This window comes from Vulpes lagopus, chromosome 4 (assembly GCF_018345385.1).
Source record: "Vulpes lagopus strain Blue_001 chromosome 4, ASM1834538v1, whole genome shotgun sequence".
In the NCBI taxonomy this organism is placed as follows: domain Eukaryota; kingdom Metazoa; phylum Chordata; class Mammalia; order Carnivora; family Canidae; genus Vulpes; species Vulpes lagopus.
Window position 1 is genome coordinate 47,421,244 of NC_054827.1, and position 23,831 is coordinate 47,445,074.

Genomic DNA, 23,831 nt, shown 5'->3' on the forward strand with positions numbered 1-23,831 from the left:
ACATTTGCAATTGCACGAGGTCTTACCAGGTTTAATATCTGCTGGGCTTGAGAGAAGGCTCTTTGCCATCATCCCTAAGCATGCCCCCCTCCTGCCTCAAGACGGAAGGTATCTCAGAGCCCTGAACCCGGGGCACCTACAGAAGGTGGGATGAGGCCCACAGGTGGCCTGGGTGCTCTGGGACCACCTTCACCCCCAGTGGCAGACAGGGAAGGCCTGTCCCCAATGGGAGAGGCAGCGGGCTGCACCCTTACCCCATGACTGAAGCCACACAGCCATCCGGGTATTGTGGGGAGCGTGTTTAGGTGGAGCCCTGGGACAAAACCCAAAATACCAACATTGGCACCACGGGAGCTCCAGCTTCCCCACAAGCCGAGGGGCTTTTGGTATCAGTATTCTGAGGCTCTTACAGAATTCTAGATCCTGAAAGAACCCTGGGGTTTGACCTCCATTCATTGACTTAAATTTCCCAGTGTCCAGGGACGTTCATTTCTCCTGAATTTAAGCAAATAAAGAAAACCTATATTCTTAGAGTCAAAAGGGTCTCATTTTACTCCAGGCAGTTTGAAACCTTCCTTGTTTCACTTTGCCTCCTGTTGAAGACTTGCCAGGGTCCAGCTACACTTAGTTTTTCGCCCAGCCGTCGGGCTGGAGGGGCCTGGGCCCATTCCGTGGCCGTCCTCCACGTGCTGCTGGTGGCATTCCTGGTCATACGTGGTCTTCGGGGGTCAGAGCAGGGACCCACTTACCATCTTCCCACCGTTGTTCTGAGAAGCAAAGCGAGGGAAAATACACCCGCTGATGGAAATTACATTGTTGGTGGGCGAGTCCACACTGGCTGGCTGGCTTTACTATCCCTGTGGCTGACTGTCCGGCCAGAACGTAGCAGGAAAGCTTCCTCAAGCCTCCTTGAGGAAGGCGTCGCTGCATGTGCCCTAGTGGTGGCTCAAACCGTGACCGTGTCAGCATCACCGGGGGCGCAGGCTGCCCCTCGGAGGCCAGGGCCCAGCCTCCCACCTGTAGATTCGGATCCAGTGTTGTTGCGGTGGGGCCTGGGCATGTAGATGTTCTACGGTGCCCCCAGGGGGTGCCGAGGCCACACCCTGTCCCTGTGCAGCCCTGGTCCCCAGCAGAGGGCTCCCATTCTAATTCACTCAAAACCCCAGCACTGAGCCCCTACTGGGGCCACAGAGATGATGAAGATGCAGCTCCTCTGTCCGAAGAGCTGGCTGTCCTCTGCGTGCCAGGGGTGAGCACCTGAAGGAGGGGTCCATGGCTCAGGCAAGAGACCTTGGTCCCTAGTCTTCTATTAAAACTGTTACATATTGGGCAGCCCGGGTGGCCCTTCAGCCCAAGGCGTGATCCTGGAGACCTGGGATCGAGTCCCACGTCGGGCTCCCTGCATGGAGCCTGCTTCTCCCTCTGCCTGTGTCTCTGCCTCTCTCTGTGCCTCTCATGAATAAATAAGTAAAATCTTAACAACAACAACAACAACTGTTACGTATCAGTCCCAGAATCGCCTCTCCTGGGGAAGGACTTCCGGTCTGTAAACTCTGCATGTGACAAGAGACAACACAATGATCGTCCACGGAACCCACTAGAAGCAGGACAAGGCAAACGTGCTTCCACTTCTCTGTCATTATGTGACTTTTTGCTTTCACAGGTAGAAGGGTGCATTTCTTCTTTTTGCGATACTACGCATACCCATATATGTCCATATATATGATATTCTATGTGAAGAGGTCCATGAATCTAAGGAACACAACTTGCCCGACCTCTTTTTGCATATATACCTGTGTAACCAGCGTCCAGATCAAAGAGGGGTGCGTTGTCCTGGTGGGAAAGCCTGCAGAGTGGGACACGTGGCTGTCCAGCTTCTAACAGGCGGTGAGGAATGAGATCTTGGGCTCTAGCTTGCTCTCCTTGGCCGCAGCCCGTCAGTTAACAAGTGTCTAGTGACTACCTGCAGTGTTCTAGAAACTTTCTGGTGCAAAGCAGCAGCGCCCTTCCGCTGGTAAGTCAAATAGGAGTGGTTAATGTTTTTAGGTGTCTGGTTTGTAGAACAGATTTTGTGTCATCTCTTATTTATTGCATGTCTGTTACTGATCATGTTCATTGGTTTGGGACCCGTTGCTTGGGAGTGGTACCCCCTTCCTTTCCACTTCACTCTGCCTTCATCTTTCTAAAATATTGTATCTTTATTACTTAGGGCCCCCCAAAAGGCATAATATTACGCTGCAGCTGAGAATGGCGACCCCCGCAGAAGGCAGTAACCCCAGTGGCAGAGTGACACCCCGGCTGCTGACACAGCTGCGGGAGCTGGAGCCGCGAGTGGCCCGTCGACGCCTTTCCCAAGCCCGCCACCGAGCCACCCTGGCAGGGCTGTTCAGTGACCTCAGGAAGACCGTTTACTCCCACTCTGATCTCACAGCCTCAAAGGTATGGGGACCTGGGGGTGGGAGGGAGTGTCTCTACATGTCTAGGGACTGTGAGGTGGGTGGGGGACCAGCCAGGGGCTCCCACTCCTACTGCTCCCACGTGGAGGCCTACAGCCTGGGTGAGGTTGGGGATCCGATGTGGGCATCCAGGGTGCACTGTTTGTGGCCACCCAGGGGGAAAGCATGAGCTGGCCGTTCCCGACCTGTGGCAGACCAGCCTGGCCCGGAGGGAAGTACTAGGACCTGGTTAGCCCACGGCTCCTGTAGGGGTCCCACGAGCGGATGGGGGTGAGCCTCCAGCAGCTGCTCCCGGACCCTACATTTCCACCCCAACACACACATGCACACGCACACTCGTACGCACATACACATGCACATGTGTGCAACTTGGTCCTCTCCCAAGGCAACAGAGCTCTCCAGGTAAGCCTTCACCTTTTCCTGCCCTTGATTTCACCTCTCTCCTTCTGTGGCCTCCTTATTGCCTATTCATGCCCCTAGCAGAGCATGGAGGAAGGGTCGGGGTGCTTGGGGTGGTGCCAGAAAGAGCAGAGCTCCTGTCGCTGCAGGAGCATTATAGGAGGCCTCCAGTAGGGGTGGGGCCCTGACACGTTCCCCTTCCCCCTCCCCAGCTTCTTGAAACAGAGGACGGGCCAGAAAGGACCTGTCAGCCTGGGTGGTGGTGGCAGGACCAGGAGGAGGGCCTCCGCTCCCGGCTCCAGACCTGGCACTCTTTCCAGAGTCCAGCCCGTTGCCCTGTGACTGTTTTCAGCCAGTGGGTTTTCTCCCCTGGGCTGGTGCTTTCAGCGAAGCGACACTTAAGGAGGACAGGGACCATGAGCCCCCAGCCTCCTGCCAACAGAGCTAACACAGGACTCCTTCTGACTCACTGAGCACGCAGAGCTGCTCCTCAGCGGGCACAGAGCCAGAGCCTCTGTCAAGCTGTCATTGTATTTTATTTATTCTGTTTTATTATTATTTTTAATTTAAATTCAACTAATTAACACAGACCGTATTACTGGTTTCGGAGACAGAGGTCAGTGACTCATCAGTCTTGTATATCACCCAAGGGCTCATGGCATCACGTGCCCACCTTAATGCCCATCACCCGGTTACCCCTTCCACCCCACTGTGCTTCCCTCCAGCAGCTCTCAGTTTGTTTCTCATGATTAAGAGTCTCCTGTGGTTTGCCTTCCTCTCCGATTTTGTCTTGATTTTTTTCCCCTTTTCCCTATGCTCCTCTGTTTTGCTACTATTCAGTCATCATCAAAAAGAAAAAAAAAAGAAAGAAAAGAAAAAAAAGAAAAGAAAGAAATCTTGCCATTTGCAACAACGTGGATGGAACTGGAGGGTATTGTGCTAAGCGAAATAAGCCCATCAGAACAAGACAATTATCATACGCTGTCACTCGTGTGGAACGTGTGAATGTGCCTCGATTGAGCTGTGCCTCCAAGCACCTTTGTGCAAGGTGCCACGTAGGGCTGCGAGTGTTCTTAGCTGAAAGAATCAGAGCGGAGACCCCACCTGCTCCTGTAGAAGGGTGTGGAAGGCGAGAGGGGTGGGAGGGCTCTTCCTCCAGTGTCCACCGAGCCAGCCTCAGGGGCTCGGGGCAAAGAGCCTGCCCAGCAGAGCCCTGCATCCTGTCCTCTGGCTGCGCAGGCCTCTGCTGCTGTTCCAGGGGTACACTGGCAACCTCAAAGTCCCTGTCATTGGCCAGTGGGGAAGTGCGCGCGGACTGGCGGCAAACCAGAGCGAGAAGGAAGGAAAGGAAGTAAATGTAGAGGAAAACTGTCTTGCACCCCCCAAAGTCTGCACCTCACGACGTGGTGCCTGAGAGCCTGGTGGGTTGGCCTCCATCACGTGAGACATGCTACCGGCCGGGCTTCGGTCACCATGTCTGTTAAACAGGGACAATAGTAACAGCGCCCTCAGAAGCCTTGGTGGCGTTCCAACAAGGTCACTGCGTGGAAAGATGGGGCGCTGTCACAGTGGCTTAAGCGTTGCTATTGCTTCCAGTGTATTCGCTCCCCGAGTCCCCACGGTTCCATCCAGAGCGCCTCCCTTTACAGAGGAGGAAGCCGAGGGGCCAGGAAGCTAAGCCCATGTGCCTGCAATGGACAGCCAGGAGACAGCGGGTGGAGCAGGCCTCCTCTCCGGCCACCTCCTGTCTCTGTCCTGATGCGGGCAAAACTCGGAATTTTGCGTTTGTGGCATCCCTGAGGCCACCCTCTGTTCTGTGGGAGTCATGGTGGACCAGAGTCCTTTCGGTGTCCGAGGGCGGTCACAGCAAAACCCCAGGCACTGGGTGGCTCGAAACAACAGAAAATTACCGTGCTGGACGTCCGGAGGCTCCAAGTCCAAAATCACGATATCCACAGGGCCACGCTCCCTCGGAAAACTCCAGGGGAGAAGCCTCGGCCGGCAATTCCTCGGTGTTCCTTGCCTTAGAGAAGCCTCACGGTGGTCACGTGGCCGCCTTCTCCCCGTGTCTCCACCTTGTCCTGCCTCTGTGTGTGTTTGTCTCTGCATCCAAATGTCCCCACCTCATAAGGGCGCCATCCTGTTGGATTAGGGCCTACTCTAAGGACCCCATTTTAGCTTGATTGCCTTTCTTTACAAAGGGCCTATTTCCAAACAGGGTCACCTTCACAGGTTCTGGGGCTTAGAACTTCAACATATCTTTTTCAGGGAGATATAATTTGGCCCAGAACGAAGGCCCTAATTAGCATGCCAAAAAAAAAAAAAAAAAAATTCCAGAAAGAGAATTTCCTTGAACCGCACCTGGTTTCCCTGGCTCTGTCCCCACTGAGCCAACACAGTGGCTCACTTGGGACCAGATGGCTGGAATGACCTCACCTCATCCCAATTGAGCTCCGCATCTTCTTGGCACCTCCCGCTGGAATCAGCCCCCCCTCCCGTGTGTTCCCATGGCCCTTTGCTCCCAGGCCCTTCGGTGCTTACTGGATTCCAGCTTGTATTACATGTAGTTGGTTTCCACGCTTGTCTTGTCTTTCCTGCTGGAAAGCTGGTCCGTCCTACCTACTGTGAGCCCCCCAGCCCCGGGGGCTTAACACCTGTCTCTGCCTGTTACCTGTGCCCAATGAGCGGCTGTAACTCCAGACAGGTATCAGGTGCTGGCGTAATAAACAACATTTAGCATTTCTTGTTTTTGAACAATCCTGCAGTTACCGTTTGACTCCGTATGGAATACGGGGGAGAAGGAAGGAAAGAAGGAGAGGGGGAGGGCAGTGCTCGTGACTTAGTCCTGCAGCAACAGGACATTCAGAGTCTGAGTCGACGGAGCATTTGAGGAGCTTTCGGGTCACCCAGAGCGGACGCATTTCGCAGATAACCACCGTGGTCAGCACAGCACCTAGCATAGCAGATAAGCAGCCAGTTGCTCATTGTGACAACTGAGCAGAAGTTAATCCTGGGGTCTTGGGGCCAGCCTGGGGCTGCTCTTCTCTCACGTTGATTCCACTTTCAAGGAGTGTATGTAGCTGTTCCCTTCTGAAGCCCTAGTAGTTTGTCCAACACAGCTTGTTCCAAAATATTTGAAAATTTCTGTGAGAACCATTTCCAGAATACAAATGAAACTTCATGCCGCCTGAGTATCAGAACAAACTTCCCACCATTTTGATCGACAAATGTCAAGGAAGGTGACTTTGCATCCGAGGGAGCATGGCCTCAGACCGGGGAATGGACTCCCGTGGCCGAAAAACCCCGGTCTCTGCGGTGGAAGGCTGGCTTTTCAGCATTGCCCGTCTCTGTCCCCAGTGGCAGGTTTTGAATAAGGCGAAGAATCACATTCAGGAGTTGGAACAAACCTTGGATAATCTGCTGAAGCTGAAAGGTAATAGATCCCCATCTGCCACCCCCATCTCCTTCCCAGGGAAAGACTGGTTCGTTTTTCCATTGATAAAGAGGGATTAGGGGTGCTTGGGTAGCTCAGTGGTTGAGTATCTGCCTTTGGCTCAGGGTGTGACCCTGGTGTCCTGGGATTGAGTCCCGCATCAGGCTCCTTACAGGGAGCCTGTTTCTCCCTCTGCCTGTGTCTCTGCCTCTCTCTCTCTCTGTCTCTCATGAATAAATAAATAAAATCTTAAAAAAAAAAAGAAAAGAAAAAGAAAACAGAGGGATTGGGTTCAGCCAAGTGAACAAATACTGCATGCCCAGCGTATGCCAGGCCCTACATCTGGACCAGGGGTCCAGTAGGGTTCATGCCCCTGCACTCAGGGACTTTACATCTGGACAGATAGACAGACGCCATCAGGCACCTGATCCCATCTTGAGAGACCAGAGAGGAAGCAGACTGGGGTTTGTCACACTCAAAAGCAAAGGCAGGCATGGCTCCCTTTCTTGGCACTCAGTTTGGGAGAGGTGGTTGCCTGGGCATGTGGTGGAAACTAAACCTTAAAAGGGATATTTTGGTGTCTTGATTAAGAAGGGCCAGTTCTTTTCTTTTCTTTTCCTTTTTTTTTTTTTTTAGGTTTTTATTTTATTTTATAAAAAAGATTTTATTAAGAGTCCCATGTGGGACTTGATCCCAGATCCCAGATCCCGGGATCCTGCCCTAAACCAAAGGCAAACACTCAATGGCTGCTCCACCCAGGCATCCTGAGATGGGGCCAATGCAAGGAGCTTGTCCCCTCACCTCTAGAAGGAGAGGTGAAACTGGGCCCTTGACTCCCTAACACCAAACCTGGACGGGGTCAGGGACCCACTCATGGTCCACCTAGATCAGAAGGGCAGCAGAGACTCGACAAAGGCCAGACTTCCTCCTTTGAGACTCCGGCCTTCACCTCCCCAACAGAATCCTTCAACCTGGAGGATGGGAACGCAAACAGCTTAGAGGAAGTCAAGGCGGAGTATGCCAGCATGTACTCTGGAAATCCCAGGTAAGACCCCCAAGAACCACCTCACAATCAGCAAGGAGGGATGGTCTCAGCGAGATAGACAATCACGTTGGTGTTTCCTATATGATTAGCCTCTGACCCCAACCCCATTCATCACATAAGCCATCCTTTTCTTACCAATTTGAGATTCACACTTAGTCCCATACTAAAATCTTATCAATACCTCTATCGTGTGCCCACATGAGAATGGCTAAATTTCTTTTAAAATGATAATAATTGGGACTTTTCATTAGACACATTATAAACCTGCAGCAATTAAAGTGTGGTTCTGAGCTCAGGAATAGATTAATTATATTTTATAATTGTTTTATTATGATTAATTACGAGTGAAATTCAGTGCCTTTGTTCAAGATCATTTGTATTTCCCTTCCTGGGAATTTTTTGTGACTATTCTTTGCCCATTTTCCTCTTGGGTTGGTGGTGTTTTCCTTACATAGTTGTAGAAGCTCTCTATACTGAGAAATTAGCTCTCTTTTAGGATATGACTTGCAAATAATTATCCCTTGGTCATTTGCTTTATTATTTTGCTTTTGATGTTTTTGTGTTTTGTTGTTGTTGTCTTGGCCACACAAAAATGAAGTCTAATCTGTCAATCTGCTATTGTTACTTAGGTTTGCAAGAATACAAGGCTTCCTCTGCTCTGAAATTTAAAAAAAAAGAAAAAAGGAAAAAAAAAAGAATCCTCCTATGTTTTCTTCTGGTGCACTTGTTTTTAAACTCAACATGAAAAAAAAAAACAAACTCAACATGATACCTCCTAGGGATTACTACTATCAGGATGAAGAGGTTCTGGGGTACAAATCCAGTTTTCCAACTTGTGTCATGTTGTTCTACTCTTAAAAAAAAAAAAAAAAAGATTTATTTATTTGAGAGAGAGAGAAGGCACGGGGGTGGAACAGAGAAATCCGGAGAGAGATTCTGAAGCGGACATCTCGCAGAGTGAGGCAGGGCTGGACCTCACTACCCCAGATCACAACCTGAGCCAAAACCGAGAGTAGGACGGTTAACCAACAGCGCCACCAGGCGTCCTTGTTCCACTCCCTTAAAACCGCCTTTCTAACAGCAGAATTTTAAAATCTTGATACAGTCTAACTTTTCCATTTTTTTCTTTTTTAGGTGGAGCTTTTGGGTTAAACCTAAGTATTTTGTGTTTTGCGGTGCTATTGTACATGGTACTTTATAAAATTTCCATTTCCAATTGTTCTTTGCTAGTATATAGAAATACTGTTGGTTTTCGTATGTTGACCTTGTATCTGGCCACCTTGCTAAACACCTTTCTCAGTTCTAGTCATATTCGTAGATTCTTCAGGATTTTTTACATAGATTACAGTGCTGTCTGCAAACAGAATCAGTTTTACTCCTTCCTTTCCAACCTCTATATCTTTTACTGCTTTTGTTCACCTTATTGGATGCCTAGAATCTTCAGTATGATTTTAGATAGAAATGGTAAGAGGGAACATCCTTGTCTTATCTCTGATCTTAGCAGAGAAATAGCTAATCTTTTACTCTTTTTTTTTTTTAATTTTTTTTTTAATTTATTTTATTTTTTTTTTGTTTTTTTTTTCTAATCTTTTACTCTTAAGTTTGACGTTAGCTGTAGATTTTTTTAGGTGCCCCCCCCTTTATGGAAGATTTTATTTATTTATTCATGAGAGACACAGACAGAGAGAGAGAGGTAGCAACACAGGCAGAGGGAGAAGCAGGCTCCATGCAGGGAGCCCGAAGCAGGACTCAATCCTGGGACTCCAGGATCACGCCATGAGCCGAACGCAGGTGCTAAACCGCTGAGCCACCCAGGGATTCCCCTGTAGATGCCCTTTATCAGGTTAAGTTCCCTTCTATTCCTGGTTCGCTAAGAGTTTTTGTCATGAGTGGATGTTGAATTTTGCCAACTGCTTTTCTGCATCTGTTGAGGGGATCATATGGCTTTTCTTCTTTAGTCTGTTGATACAGTGAGTTCCATTGATTGACTTTCCACGTTTGAACCAGCCATCCTGCATTCCTAGGTCATGATGTGACCACACACACAGACTAAAATTGTGTTCAGAGTCTCAGTGTCACTGTTGATGAGGGACATTAGTTTGTCGTTCTCTTGTTTCTGTTTTCTCACCAGCCTGGTCTCAAATAAGGTTCATCAGAAAGGCTCTGCCACCTGGTGCCCAACTGAGGCAGTCGGGAAGGATGCTGAGGGGGAAGAAGAGGAGGAAGAGGAGGAGGAGGACCAAGACGAGGAGGAAGAGGAGGAAGAAGAAGAGGAGGAGGAGGAGGAGGAGGAAGAGAAAAAAGTGGAGCTCCTGCACTCCCCAATCACCTTGTTGCCAGACCTCATGGAATTTGAACGGTGTGAACAGCTGAGAGGGGTGGCTTCGGGCACAGGCTGTGGGGAAGGGAACAGAGGCTCTGTCTGCGGCATGCGGCATCCTTTGTGCACACGCAGACCAGGCCCCAAATCTGGGAAGCTCCAGAATTTCCATACGGGAGGGGTTCAGGGTGGGCTAGAGAGAGAGCCTTAGAGCTGCATTGCACAGCACATACACTGAGCTGACTCAGACTGGGTATTTATTTGGGGTGACTGTGGGGGCTGTTGATGGGATTACAAGGACCAAACACCATACACCCACCACCACCACCACCAGCAGCAGCTGTGTTACTGGTCTTATAGTAAGAAATACAGTGAACACCTGGCTCAAACCCCCCGCTGCCACTCCCTGCCCCTCCACGGACTCAAGCCCATGGCAGCCACGGTGGCCGGTGGAGGTATTGGCCCAATGGAAGGAGGCTCGCTCCACCGCGGAGCCTGACTCTCAGGCCCCAAGTCAGCAAGCCTCCTGGCCTGTCCGCACACTCGCGGGGAGTGGCACTGAGCAGGCGATGCTCCTCGCCGTCTCGCCTTCGGGGAGAGAGCTCATGGGGACGCCAGGGAGACGTGGGGAAGGACCCCGGGGCGGAGACCCACGTCCTCCGCGCTGGCTTCTGCTCTCCGAGCGCCTGGGCCACGCAGACTGGGAAGGCCAAGCCCCTGGACACCACAGGGCTGCGGCGTCCTGAGGAACCGGTTCCCGGAGGGGCCGTGGTCCGCCAGCTTCCAGCCTCAGGGCTACCATTTCTGTTCCAGGTACCTCAACTTCTACAAGCAGACGATGGACCTCCTGATCAGGAACGGGGTCGTCTCCTCCCAGGAGGTGATGCTCCCCATCGTCTCTGCGGCCATCTCCCACCTGTGGCAGAGCCTTTCTGAGGAGATGAAGGCCAGCCTCCTGCAGGCCTGGGCACAGAGGCACAGCACCCTCTCGAGCCTTGCAGGTGCCTGTCCGGAGCCGGCCTGCACCGAGGGCAGCACGAAGGACAGTGGGGTTGACAGCCAAGGAGCCAGCTGCTCGCTCGTCTCTACCCCGGAGGAGGTGAGCGCACCCTCCTGCGGCAGGTGGGGGGCTTCGCCGGGGAGCTGGTGTCCACTCTGCAGAACCCGACATCTGCCTGCGGTCACTCACCAGGTTTGAGGGAGGGGTTCGATTCTGACTCACACAGTGGGTTTCTGATTTATCCCACATAAGCTCCACAACCACGGGATGGTGTTTCTTTCCTCTTGCTTCCTGACCTTTCCGTGGGGATTAGAGAAGAGAAGGCTCAGAAGGTTGTATCAGTTGGGATTTTTCTTTTTTTAATGCAAGTTACTTGCTCATGAAACCATGGGGACATGTACTGCAGACAGCCAGGGAGGTCCCAGGGTCAGGAGGGCTTCCCACTGTCTCGGTGACGTCACCACGGACTTGGTTCTTCCCCTCTCCCTGCGGTGCCTCATCGTCAAGCTGGCATCTCACCTCCTCTCCCCACATGACCGGGGGAGCTGCCCTGGTCCTTCGCAAATGCAGTTTCCTAAGGAGGCAGGTACCTGCAAACACCTTGGACCCACTGAATTAGAGTCCCTGCATTTTTTTTAAAGATTTTATTTATTTACTCATGAGAGACACAGAGAGAGAGAGAGAGAGAGGCAGAGACACAGGCAGAGGGAGAAGCAGGCTCCATGCAGGGAGCCCGACGTGGGGCTTGATCCCAGGTCTTCAGGATCACGCCCTGGGCTGAAGGAGGCGCTAGACCACTGGATGCCCACCCCTCCGGGGATCCGCAGCCCTTGCATTTTTAACACACGCCCTGGGGTAACTGATGCACGAGGGCATTATTGGAACGCCCAGTGCAGAAATGCAACAGGTCACCTGTCACTCCACCAGCCTTTGACTTCTCATCTGTTTGTCCACTAATGTTGGGCCCACAATGAGAGGATGTGTTCTCCTCCGTCGTGGCCGGAGCAGGGCCAGGACACCAGCCGCGGAAGAGACCATGCGTCAGCCAGCCTAGGTGTCCAGAAGTGCCTGGCCCTGGGGTCTCACACAGAGCAGGCAAAAGGAAAATACATGCCAAACGTGTGGACAAGCCTGTCAAACTGTAAACTGTGTGTGTGTGTGTGCATGTGTGTGTGCATGTTTGCAGCATGAACCTTTCCTCAAGAAAGAGCAGACCCAAGCCAGAATCCAATAATGACCCCAGATTGTGCACGCAGCTTCTCTTACCTTTCTCGGGAAGGGCTGAGGGCTCGTATTCTTCTGGAGTTGGCGGGGGGGGCTGGCAGCATATCCCTCAGCGGTGCCCAGCTCAGGGCTTTACCACACCCGGTCCCCAGGCCTGGGCCAGCCCGGGGTTGGTGCCACAGTGAGCGGAACGGAGAACAGTTCTGCCCAGGGCAGGGACAGAGCCACCGTTACCCCACTTTGGCTCCTAAGTCAGTTACAGTGAGACCTATCCTATTGCTCCTGGTCCACCTGGAGAGGTTCACCTGGAGAGGTTGGCAGAACGACTGTGTGTGGGGCTAGCCGGTGGGGGTGTAGTAGGGTCAGGTGTGCCTGGGAGGCCGGTAAGTGTGCTGGGTGCTCCAGACCACCACAAAGCCTGGCAGTGCCCCCACCCCCCCTGCCCAGGCTAGCTGCGAGGGTGCTGTGCATAGATGAGGACACTGTGTGGCCCAGAACCTCACTGGGTAAGGCCTAGGACCTGGCTGCGGGCCTGCTGGGAAAGAACGCAGAGTGGATAAATGGGCTTCTGGGCTGGTCCTTTCAGTGACCTCTTTCCAGATCCTCCTTGAGATGAGCAAAGGAATATTACAAAGAAGGACACCATAAAATGTCCAGAAGATCCAGAAGATCGGGGCATCTGGGTGGCTCAGTGGTTGAGCATCTGCCTTTGGTTCAGGTTGTGATCCCGGGGTCCTGGGACTGAGTCCCATATCGGGCTCCATGCAGGGAGCCTCTCTGCTGGTGACTCTACTTCTTAAAAAAAAAAAAAAAAAAAAAAAAAAGATCCAGAAGATCGCGAGAACGGCCATCCACATGGCCAGAGTCCCATACAGTTCAGGGGAAGCAAATTGTTAGAAGACAGGAAGGACAGCAGACCTCCAGAGAAAGAGCAGTGTGTCCCAGGTGAGGGGACAAGAGGGACCCTGCGGACCCTGCCAGAGCCTGCCAACCCAGGGCCTGAGAGCTCCCTCTCCTCTTCTCAGCTGTCAGACACAGTGATGCATGCCCAGTGAAAATTTTAAGATGAGAACACCCCATGCAATATTTGGGCCCTTCTTGCGCTACGAAATTATTCATTCTTTATCTAAAAATTCAAATGTAACAAAGCATCCCGCACCCGTACTTGCTAAGTCTTACATTACTCGGTGTAGATGACGGTCTTGCAGAGTGTGTAATAGTCTTCAAAAGTTAAAACAGGACTGAAAAACTATCTAAATGATGGCAAGATTGGAAATACAGGAAATGACCGGAGGGAACTAGGTCAATATGTCAACACTGGATCTCTCTGGGTAGAACCGTTTCTCAGTGATTTTTATTATTTTATCTGTTTCTGTTTTCCAAAATTTCCACAATGAACATGTGTTTCTTCTATAAAGCAGATAATATTCAATAAGAGCTAACATACTGGAGGCGTTACTATGTGCTGGGTACTTCACGTACCTCATCTCATTTAATTCCTGCAACATCCCTATGGGTAGGCCCGGTCGTGATTCCCTTTGTGTAAGAGGAGGCCTGGAGAAATGAGGCCGCTTGTCTGAGGTCACACGGCTTCGTGAGCGGCATGACAGGGAGCTGGCTCCCCTGCAGCCTCAGCCTCAGAACCGCCAACCTCCTACCCTGCCGTCCTGACACGAACCCTGGGTGCCAAGAGCCTCCAGGCCTGGGGAGGTGTAGATGAGTCCTCTTCCAGAGTAAACGGAAGCCTGGCTCTGGCTGCTGCATCTCATGCCTGAGCTCTCACCTTCTAGAAGAAGACCAGGGGTGCCTGGGTGCTTCAGTCCGTTAGGTGTTTGACTTGGTTACCGCTGGGGTAGTGATCTCAGGGTCGCAAGACTGAGCGCTGTGTCGGGCTGTGTGCTGGGCACGGAGGCTGCGTGGGATGCTCTCTCCTCTCCCTCTGTCCCTCCCCACCCCTGCCCTGCTCATGGCCCCCTCTCTCTCTAAAGAAAGAAAGAAAAAAAGAGAAAGACAGACAACCACAGTCTTTGGTGCTTACTGCCCCCCCCCCCCCCGGGTGGCAAGCGCTTACAGGCACCTCCCAGGAAGCTCACCAGGCCGAGACCCTGCATTTGGGCCCCAGGCTTCCCACACCCACCCTTTGGGACTGAGGGGTGAAGAGGGAGCCTCCCCGCCGCCGCCAGCCGCCCAGAGCAAGCGCCCAGCTCTAGTTCTTTCTGACACACCGTGCTCTGTGCCTTCCTTCAGATACTCTTTGAAGATGCCTTCGATGTGGCAAGCTTCCTGGACAAAAGCGAGGCTCCAAGTACTTCTAGCTCTAGGTGAGGAGAGGGCAGGGCCCCGTGTGTGCAGCGTGTTTAGGAGCCGCTCCCCTGCGGCCCCGCCGAGGGAGCCAATTCCGGGCAGTCCTTAAAGACCCCCTCTGGTCTGTGGCTCCTGGGGCTGGGCCTGGGATCGGATGGCGCCGCTGGCGGCCCTGTGCTAGCCACCTCGGCCGCCCCGGCCCAGGGCTAAGTGGCAGCGGGTTGTCCCCACTGCACTGTCTTCCCCGAGGGAGGGGGCCGGGGTCGGCTCCCGGGCATCGAGAACCTGTGGCCACGTGGAACCGGCCTGTCCCTGCGCAGGAGGCGTCTGAGCATGGGGGGGGGGGGGGCGGAGCAGCGGCTTTCCAGGCTGCTGCGGTGGAGAGAAGGGAGGAGGGGACAGCCGGTGGCCCATGAAGTGAGATAACACAAAGCAGGATCTGGGGAGATTCCAGAACGAACAGCTTGATTCAACCTGCAGCACGGGGGGCACCTCCGCAAAGAGAGCTAGTTTAGCATCGAGATTTCATGCTAAGTTTGAAAAGCTGTGGTCTTAACAGGGCCCAGGCCCTTCCAAAGGCTAAAAAGAAGCCTGGAACATTCCGTTTTCCTGCTTCGGGCGGGAGGCGACATTGCTGCCTCGTGTGCCAGCGAGTATCCTCCCTCCCTCCCTCCCGAGGCGGCGTGGCCAGCCCGTCCCTGCTCACCCGGCCTCCACACACTTGTCCAAACTCGCCGAAGTGCTTTTCAGGGGTGACACAAGCTCTTCTCAGCTGTGTGTGGAGTTTGGTTTTGCTGAAACAGGCTGGAGGCAGACTTTTCCTATTTCTGAGCCAGGCTCAGGCTGTGAGGACCAGTTTGTGCCAGAATGTTCTTGCCAAGCAGTATCTGGAACTCTTTACTCTACTGGGAGAACCGGAAAACAGTCTATTAAAAATGTTTTCTGCTATCCCTGGAAAAGGCAGGGATCACTTCCAGAGGGTTCCTTCACAACTAGTGGGGCCTCGCCCTGAGAGGGTGTGAGGTCAACACATAGGCTGTCCCGGCACCTCTCGAGGCTTTTATTTTAAAGATTTTATTATTTATTCATGAGAGACACAAAGAGAGAGAGAGGCAGAGACTCAGGCAGAGGGAGAAGCATGCTCCGTGCAGGGAGCCCGATGTGGGACTCGATCTCAGGACCCCGGGGTCATGCCCTGAGCTGAAGGAAGACACTTCACCACTGAGCCCCCCAGGCGTCCCACCTCTCAAGGCTTCTGAAGTCATTGGGCTGCACCCCCACCCCCGCCCCCATCCCAGGAAGGCAGTGGGAAGGAGTTTGCAAAACAGGCCGCCTCCCTTCAGGACACCTTGTGCTCCGTGCTCCCCTCCTGCGGAGGGAAGGCATCCCAGAGCCCGACCTCAGGTGTGGCGTGTGCCCCCCGAGCTCCTGGGCAGCTGTGGGGGACCAGGTGCAGCTATACGAGGGTGGCCCCGAGGGAGAGAGGTACCTGTGCTCTGTCTTCCAAAGGCCACCGCTCAGAATGCTAAATTGGGGCACAGAAGCCAGTCTCCCGAGGGTGACCACACTTTTCTCGTGGGCTCCACACATGACGCCGGAGCAACACAGGCCTCCCGGAATTCACCTGGGTGCTTACTGGTGCTTGATTCACACCGTGATCCAGGTATCTTAGCAGGTGCCAGCAGAGGCCACAGATGAGGTGTCTAAATACTGTTTCTTCTCCTTTCTGTTGTCAGCTCGGTGTTTGCCAACTGCAACCCAGAATATCCGGAGGAGAAGTTTCAGCTCTACATGCAGATCATCGAGTTTTTTAAAGGCCTTTGCTGTGTTAATACTCAGTTAAAACAGGTAGGACAGAGCAGAGTGGAGGAGACCTCGGCTCGCCTCCCTTAGGCTGGCAGGAAGGAGTGTTGAACCCCCCCACTGGAGGCCCCAGCGCCTCATTCTCTTGGCCTGCTCTGAGGCCAGTGGGCATCAGCCTGATACACTCTGGGGGATGGAAGACATCCAGGGAAGTGGAGGGCAGCCTGAGACGAGGAGCCCCCCCAGTGGCCAGCAGGTCCCAGGGGCCTGACCCTTGGCCTGCATCTGTCAATGTTGTGTGACCGCTCGGCCCCTTTCCAAGAGGCCCAGCCGTTCTGTCGTCTTCTGAGACTCTGGGCTAATGTTTGCTGTCGGCGTTTGAAGGGTAGTCATTTCTGCTTCCCAAGAGCTGACTGTGTCTTGATTAGAAGGTACATTCCAGAAACTTCTGGAGGAAAGGGAAGTTATGCCTGAGCCACCAAGGGGACAGGCCCTTTCAGATTCACGGCCAAGGATTTTCCCCCACTAATTCAGCAAAGATACAGCGGTTTCTTTAAAAAAAAAAAAAAAGTAAGCAGTTGGGGATCCCTGGGTGGCTCAGTGGTTTAGCACCTGCCTTCGGCCCAGGGTGTGATCCTGGAGTCCCGGGATCAACTCCCACGTAGGGCTCCCTGCATGGAGCCTGACTCTCCCTCTGCCTGTGTCTCTGCCTCTCTCTCTCTCTCTCTGTCTCTATGTCTCTCATGAATAAATAAATAAAATGCCGCTCTCTAGATATATTCTACATATATTTATATATTCTTCCAAACACAAGTGAGGAACTATGCTATCCATTGTGTTGTAAAATATATATATATATATATATATTTTTAATTTGAGAGAGCTAGAAAGAGAGAGCACATGAGTGGGAGGAGGGGAGGGACAAAGAGAATCTCAAGCAGACTCCCCATTGAGCACAGGCTCCATCTCCAGATGCTGAGATCATGACCTGAGTGGAAACTACGAGCTGGATGCCAACCAGACTGAACCACCCAGGCTCCCCCTCTTTTTAAAAAGAAAAGAGGAATCCCACAGAGGACGACCTTTTATTCCTTTTATTTCCAACAGCTGCATGGTAACCACTGGGTGGGCGCATGGTGGTGTAATTCACTGTCCTCCATGGATGGGCATTTGGATAAAGCTTTGAGAGGCCTCCTCTCTCTCTTATGGGATCCTGAAAACACCCCAAAAGCCAGTTCTGTTGTGTGCAGGAAAACCCTTTCTGAAGATCATTGAGTGTGGAGTTGAGTGAGATGGAAGTGGGACCCTCCCCTCTGTAGCCCTTACTTCCTGGCTGGGAGCTGGAGAAGGTGTAGCAAGAGATGGGGGTAGACCCTGAGGGAGATGCTGGGGCCTTCCTTTCATCTGCCTGGGGCCCAGCATCGACCCTCTTCCCCCCTGTGTTTTTGCAGGAACCAGACCTCCCCATTGACGATGAGATGATAATGCTGAGGTGCATGGAGACCTTTGACGATGAAGATCTGTGATACGGCAGGGCTGGGAGGGGAGGGCATGAACAACGAGGTGGGCATTCATGCCGGCAGCCAAGGCTGTTCCTGCTGCCGCCTCCCCAGACATTTGAGAGTGGCTGTCCCAGAGCATTTGGAAGGTTCCAGTTTCTGATTATTATAAAGTCTTTGAAAGCAGTGTGGCCCTGCGTGCATGTTTCAGGGTTGTCTGGTGCAAGTAGTTAGCTTGGCTGCTGCAAGGCACACACTGCTCCTCCTCTGCTCCTATTCAGGGGGTCCCTGGATGCACCCTGGCTGAAACCCAGGCCACGGGCCTTTCCAGAAAGGACAGGCAGGACCTGTCCCAGAGGCACCATGACATTAGGTACTTGCAGCACACTTTGGGCTCAGGGCATAGTTCTGGTGGGCTCTGGAGAGTTCTGGAGGCCACGCACTGAACCTGCAGGCTCTGGGAGCCCAGGAATGGTGCTGCCCACCTCGGAGCCACAGGACGTCAGGATAGAACCAGCTTCATCTGCTTCCACTGCTGATTAAAGCCCCTACACGAAGCTCAAGCCAGGCTGCACGGTGCTCTGAGTGCTTTCTGGCGAGGTTCCTAGGCAGGCACACTGGGTGTGACGGTAGATGCTATGTGTCCACTTGACCCAGGTATTTATTTGGTCAAACACTATTCTCCATGCTTCTTTAAAGGTATCTTTAGATGAGATGAACATTTAAACCAGTAGACGTTGAGTAAATATGGAGGAATTACCCTCCAGAATAGGGGCCAGCTTCATCCGACCAGGTGAAGGATTGAATAGAACAGAAAACTGACCTCCCCCGAGGTCACCTGTGACCGCCTTCACCTTCCCGGTCTGTCAGCTGCTCCTGCAGAGTTCAGACATTCCAGCTTCTACAATCACACGGCCCGTTCCTTAAAATCTCGTGTGTGTGTCCGCACATGTATGTAGTGTGCAGGCGCGTCTGTCATGTGGACATGCACACGCGCACACGCACGTCCTGCATCCTAGGGGCTCTGTTTCTCTAGGGGACTCTGACGCACCCACAAGTGTGCCGAGGCCGGGCTCCCTGGCCTTCCAGTCCCTCATCACAATGACGGCCGCCCCCTCCCCCGAAGGCCTCCCCGGAAGAAGCCGAGGCAGGCTGTGTTAGGACCCAGGTGCAGGCACCCACCTGCTGCGGCCCCAGCGCCCACCCTGTCCCTGCACCCCGCACGGGCCCACCCCAGGGACCCCCCACGGCTGCTAGGCAAGGACTGTAGCCACAGCCTGACTGTTTATAAACAACCAAACCGGGGTGGGGGGCGCGGTGGGCGTAGGGGGGAAGGGCTTTCTCCTCGGGGGTGCCCACACCTGTGCTGGGAAGGAAGGAAGGGAAAGAGGCGCCCTGGTGGCCTCTGCACCCGGACGCCCGGTGCTCACCACCAGCCCCGGCCAGGCCACAGTCAGAAACAAGCCAGCGTGTGGGAAAGCACGAGTCAGACTTTACAGACGTGCCCGCGCGTGGCAGGCCCTCGAGGAACCTGGCCCAGGTAGTCCTGGAGCGTCGGCGCGGGCGGCCTGGTCAGAGAGGCCTCCGTGGAACCAACGCCGGGTCCTCTCGCCCACAGCCACGTGCGAGGAGTGTCCCCACCTGCACTCCGCCCCCCTGACAGCCCCTGCGGCCCCCCCCGCAGGGCTCACTGGGTGGATGTATTAAAGTCCCCCCAGCTGCTGGCTGTCCCCCCCACCTGGGCCCCTGCTGGTCCTCCTGCGTCCTGACTGACGACATCCTCCCGTATCGGCCAGAACTGCACCTGTCAGCGCAACAGACCCCCCAGGATGCGTACAAGGGGGCGGGCGGGGTGTAGGCATTCATCACCGAGGCTGCAACCCTGAAGCCTGCGGCCCAGCCAGGGGGACCCTCAGGCGGGCGTTAATGCTGCGGGTGGGGGCCCAAGGAGGCCAGTAGGTTGAGTGAGTTCTGACCCTCCGGGGAGCCGACCTGAGCAAGCCAGAGCCTACGGCAGAGTCGGCGCACCCGCCTCTGAGAAAGTGCAATTCAGGAACAGTCCACGCGACCGCGACGCAGGAAGGTCCATCGGAGCGGGACGCAGGAAGGTCCAGCAGGGGGCGACGCAGGAAGGTCCAGCAGGGGGCGATGCAGGAAGGTCCAGCAGGGGGCGATGCAGGAAGGTCCAGCAGGGGGCGATCCAGGAAGGTCCAGCAGGGGGCGATCCAGGAAGGTCCAGCAGGGGGCGACGCAGGAAGGTCCAGCAGGGGGCGACGCAGGAAGGTCCAGCAGGGGGCGACCCAGGAAGGTCCAGCAGGGGGCGATCCAGGAAGGTCCAGCAGGGGGCGATGCAGGAAGGTCCAGCAGGGGGCGATCCAGGAAGGTCCAGCAGGGGGCGATCCAGGAAGGTCCAGCAGGGGGCGACGCAGGAAGGTCCAGCAGGGGGCGACGCAGGAAGGTCCAGCAGGGGGCGATGCAGGAAGGTCCAGCAGGGGGCGACGCAGGAAGGTCCAGCAGGGGGCGACGCAGGAAGGTCCAGCAGGGGGCGATCCAGGAAGGTCCAGCAGGGGGCGATCCAGGAAGGTCCAGCAGGGGGCGACGCAGGAAGGTCCAGCAGGGGGCGATCCAGGAAGGTCCAGCAGGGGGCGATCCAGGAAGGTCCAGCAGGGGGCGATCCAGGAAGGTCCAGCAGGGGGCGATCCAGGAAGGTCCAGCAGGGGGCGACGCAGGAAGGTCCAGCAGGGGGCGACGCAGGAAGGTCCAGCAGGGGGCGACGCAGGAAGGTCCAGCAGGGGGCGATCCAGGAAGGTCCAGCAGGGGGCGATGCAGGAAGGTCCAGCAGGGGGCGACGCAGGAAGGTCCAGCAGGGGGCGATCCAGGAAGGTCCAGCAGGGGGCGACGCAGGAAGGTCCAGCAGGGGGCGATCCAGGAAGGTCCAGCAGGGGGCGATGCAGGAAGGTCCAGCAGGGGGCGACGCAGGAAGGTCCAGCAGGGGGCGACGCAGGAAGGTCCAGCAGGGGGCGACGCAGGAAGGTCCAGCAGGGGGCGACGCAGGAAGGTCCAGCAGGGGGCGATCCAGGAAGGTCCAGCAGGGGGCGATCCAGGAAGGTCCAGCAGGGGGCGATGCAGGAAGGTCCAGCAGGGGGCGACGCAGGAAGGTCCAGCAGGGGGCGATCCAGGAAGGTCCAGCAGGGGGCGACGCAGGAAGGTCCAGCAGGGGGCGATGCCAGGAAGGTCCAGCAGGGGGCGATGCAGGAAGGTCCAGCAGGGGGCGACGCAGGAAGGTCCAGCAGGGGGCGATCCAGGAAGGTCCAGCAGGGGGCGACGCAGGAAGGTCCAGCAGGGGGCGATGCAGGAAGGTCCAGCAGGGGGCGACGCAGGAAGGTCCAGCAGGGGGCGATCCAGGAAGGTCCAGCAGGGGGCGATGCAGGAAGGTCCAGCAGGGGGCGATCCAGGAAGGTCCAGCAGGGGGCGATCCAGGAAGGTCCAGCAGGGGGCGATGCAGGAAGGTCCAGCAGGGGGCGATGCAGGAAGGTCCAGCAGGGGGCGATCCAGGAAGGTCCAGCAGGGGGCGATGCAGGAAGGTCCAGCAGGGGGCGACGCAGGAAGGTCCAGCAGGGGGCGATCCAGGAAGGTCCAGCAGGGGGCGACGCAGGAAGGTCCAGCAGGGGGCGATGCAGGAAGGTCCAGCAGGGGGCGATGCAGGAAGGGTCCATTAGGGCGCCCGAGCCAGGATGCGGGGCTGGAGCAGCAGGAGCTCAGAGGGTGCAGGACGGGGGCGGAGGGGAGCTGCTCCTGCGGCCAAGGCCCCCCCCCCGCCCCGCCCCGCCCCGCAGGCCTCCTGCCCCCGCGCCCCGGGACCACCCCGCCGTGGGCTCTGCGGGGCTTGGGCGCCCACAGCGGCTCCCGCCTCTTGGAGCGGAGACGCTGGGACTGGGTTTTGCGGGAGAGACCGGAGCCCGCCGGCGGCCGCGGAAGGCGCCCCGGCCGGTCCCCCGCAGCCCCCAGCTGGCGGCCGCGTGCGGACGGGGGCGAGGGCGCGGCGCTCCTCACAGCCTGGTGGCCCCGGCAGCCTGCGGGGTGTCTCCGCGGGGAGCGGGGTGCAGGCCGGCCAGCTGGCTCCCCGCCGGCGGCGCTTCCCCCGCCTGCAGCCGCGGCCAGAACGGGAGGTGCCGGGTGCAGGCGGCCGGGCCGCAGGGGAGGCCGGGGAGGCCGGGGAGGCCGTACACCTGCAGCGTCGCCGCGGTCTCCTGGGGCTCCTGGACCTGGTGCCACGCCCGCAGGCCTCTCTCCTCCGGGCTTCCTGCGGGGAGGCGGCCGGTCGGGGCGGGCACCGGCGCGCTCTCGGCACCCCCCACCCACCTGCCGGGCCCCACCTGCCCCGCGCCCAGCTGCCGCATCTGGGGGCGCTGGGACGTCCCGAGCTCCCGGCCCGCGGGCCACACCCTCCGTCCCTCGCCTTCACCCAGCCCGGCTCTCCGCGCTGTCTCTGGAATGCGGGTGCGCTGACACTCGGCCCGGAGAACAAGTGTGGCAAGTAGAGGGCCACGAGGCAGGTGCTATCCTGAAGGTCCTCTCGAGAGGCCGTGGAAGGTTCAAGGAGGGAGCACTGAAAGCCATCCGTGGGCAGCCCAGGGCTCGGCGGTTTAGCGCCGCCTGCAGCCCAGGGCGTGACCCTGGAGACCCGGGACGGATCCCCGCATCGGGCTCCCTGCATGGAGCCTGCTTCTCCCTCTGCCTGTGCCTCTGCCCCCCCCCCCTCTCTCTCTCTGTGTGTCTCATGAATAAATAAAATCTTAAAAAAAAGAAAAAAGAAAAAAGAAAGAAAGCCATCCGTGACAGCGGCCCTGCAGGCCTCGCCGGACATCCTCAACACCCAGAGACTCAGTCTTGGACCTTGGGACACGTGTTACCCTCTATTCTCATTGTTCTCCCCCACCCCACCCCACCCCCATTAGCCTGCGAGCTTCTGGAAGGTGGTAGGCATGTCTTATGTCTTTCTGCTTTTTGCATTCTCAGGACATAGCACCTGGGACACAGTAAGTGTGCAAGTGTTTGATAGGTCTTTATAGAAAGAGAGAAGGAAGGAAGGAAGAGACAGAGAAAGAAAGGGAAAGGGAAAGGGAAAGGGAACATGTGTTCTCTCCAACTAGACTTTGGGCTCTTAGCTGTTTTTCTTTGTGCTTCTGGTGTGTTTCTCACCTTCCGGCCCTGTTACAGCTGAACTGAGCCCCCCCCCCCATCATATTTTGAAGCCCTGACCCCCCTACCTCAGAACATGAATATATTTGGAGATAGGACCTTGAAAGAGGTGATTCTGTCCAAGATGAGGTCTTTAGGGTGGTCCCAAATCTAATCTGACTGCTGTCCTTCTATGAAAGGATTAGGACACACAGAGAGACCCCAGGGATGTGCCCACACAGAAGAAAGGGCACGTGAGGTCATAGCAAGAAGACGGCCATCTACAAGCCAAGGAGAGAGGCCTCTGGAGAAACCAACCCTGCCAACACCCTGATCCTAGTCTTCTAGCCTCCAGACTATGGGAAAATACCCTTTAATTGTTTAAACCCATTGGTGGTATTTTGTTATTGCAGCCCTAGAAAGCTAACCCAGGCCTGTACATCCCACCCAGACCCAGGGCCTGCTCAGGATATGCTGTGGTCAGCCCGACATGGTACTAAGGGTTAGAGGAGCAATGTGGGTGGCCCAAATGCCGACCATCTACCCAAACTGCGAGCTTACAGAGAGCAGGTGAGCCCTACCAGGGATGGTGTTGTCCAGGAAAAAGCCCAGAAATCCACCAACAAACATGCCTGTGGTCAGCAGCACCTGGATGACCTGGTCCAGTTGGAGAATCCCTAGAAGGAAGACAAATGCAACAGGAAGTCCCAGGGACCAAGGCCCCCACTGGCTCTGCCCCTGGGGTGGTCACAGTTTAGAAGACAGAGAATCACCTGTCTGGAGCCTCTCGGGGTTCTTGTTCACCCAGTTGGGAATGGCAAGCCCACAGTAGATGGAGAAGCCAAAGATAAAGAGGTTCCTGGATGAGTTCATGTCCACGTACTGCAGGAGAGAGGCCCCCCAGGGCAGCCCAGAGACATCAGCATCTTTACCACATAGCAATCTAACTCCCTTCCAAATGCCTCCTCCCCTCCCACTGACACCAGAGATGGGGAGGGAGGCTGGCTTCAGAGCACCACACTCAGTGGGCATGCCAGGGCTGCATTCCCACTTGCCCCTGGGAGCTCAATGGTTTGGACAAGCCAACTCAAACGGATGCAGTTTCTGTTTTTCAGAAGTCAGGATGCTTAGAAGCCATTGTGGTTTCTGGGACCAAGGATTCCTTCT

General features: G+C 55.4%; 2 protein-coding genes across 3 annotated transcripts in view; one reads left to right on the plus strand and one right to left on the minus strand.

Moving 5' to 3' along the window:
* Window positions 1-2,247: 2,247 nt before the first annotated feature.
* Window positions 2,248-19,677, plus strand: STRA8 (stimulated by retinoic acid 8). Its single transcript, XM_041751419.1, has 8 exons — window positions 2,248-2,439; window positions 6,213-6,288; window positions 7,249-7,333; window positions 9,465-9,692; window positions 10,467-10,752; window positions 14,125-14,198; window positions 15,918-16,029; window positions 17,436-19,677. Exons 1-8 carry the CDS (start codon window positions 2,248-2,250, stop codon window positions 17,508-17,510), a joined length of 1,128 nt encoding a protein of 375 aa, XP_041607353.1. The 3' UTR covers window positions 17,511-19,677.
* A 1,389-nt stretch (window positions 19,678-21,066) lies between these two features.
* Window positions 21,067-23,831, minus strand: part of LOC121489042 (solute carrier family 23 member 1-like) — a 41,235-nt gene continuing 38,470 nt past the window's right edge. For both annotated transcript variants that reach the window (XM_041751485.1, XM_041751484.1), the window contains exons 10-12: window positions 23,438-23,546; window positions 23,246-23,341; window positions 21,067-21,786 (exon numbers count right to left, since the gene is read on the minus strand). In XM_041751485.1, the coding sequence (XP_041607419.1) occupies window positions 21,533-21,786; window positions 23,246-23,341; window positions 23,438-23,546 (459 nt within the window). In that variant the 3' untranslated portion in view covers window positions 21,067-21,532. The remainder of the gene's footprint in view (window positions 21,787-23,245; window positions 23,342-23,437; window positions 23,547-23,831) is intronic.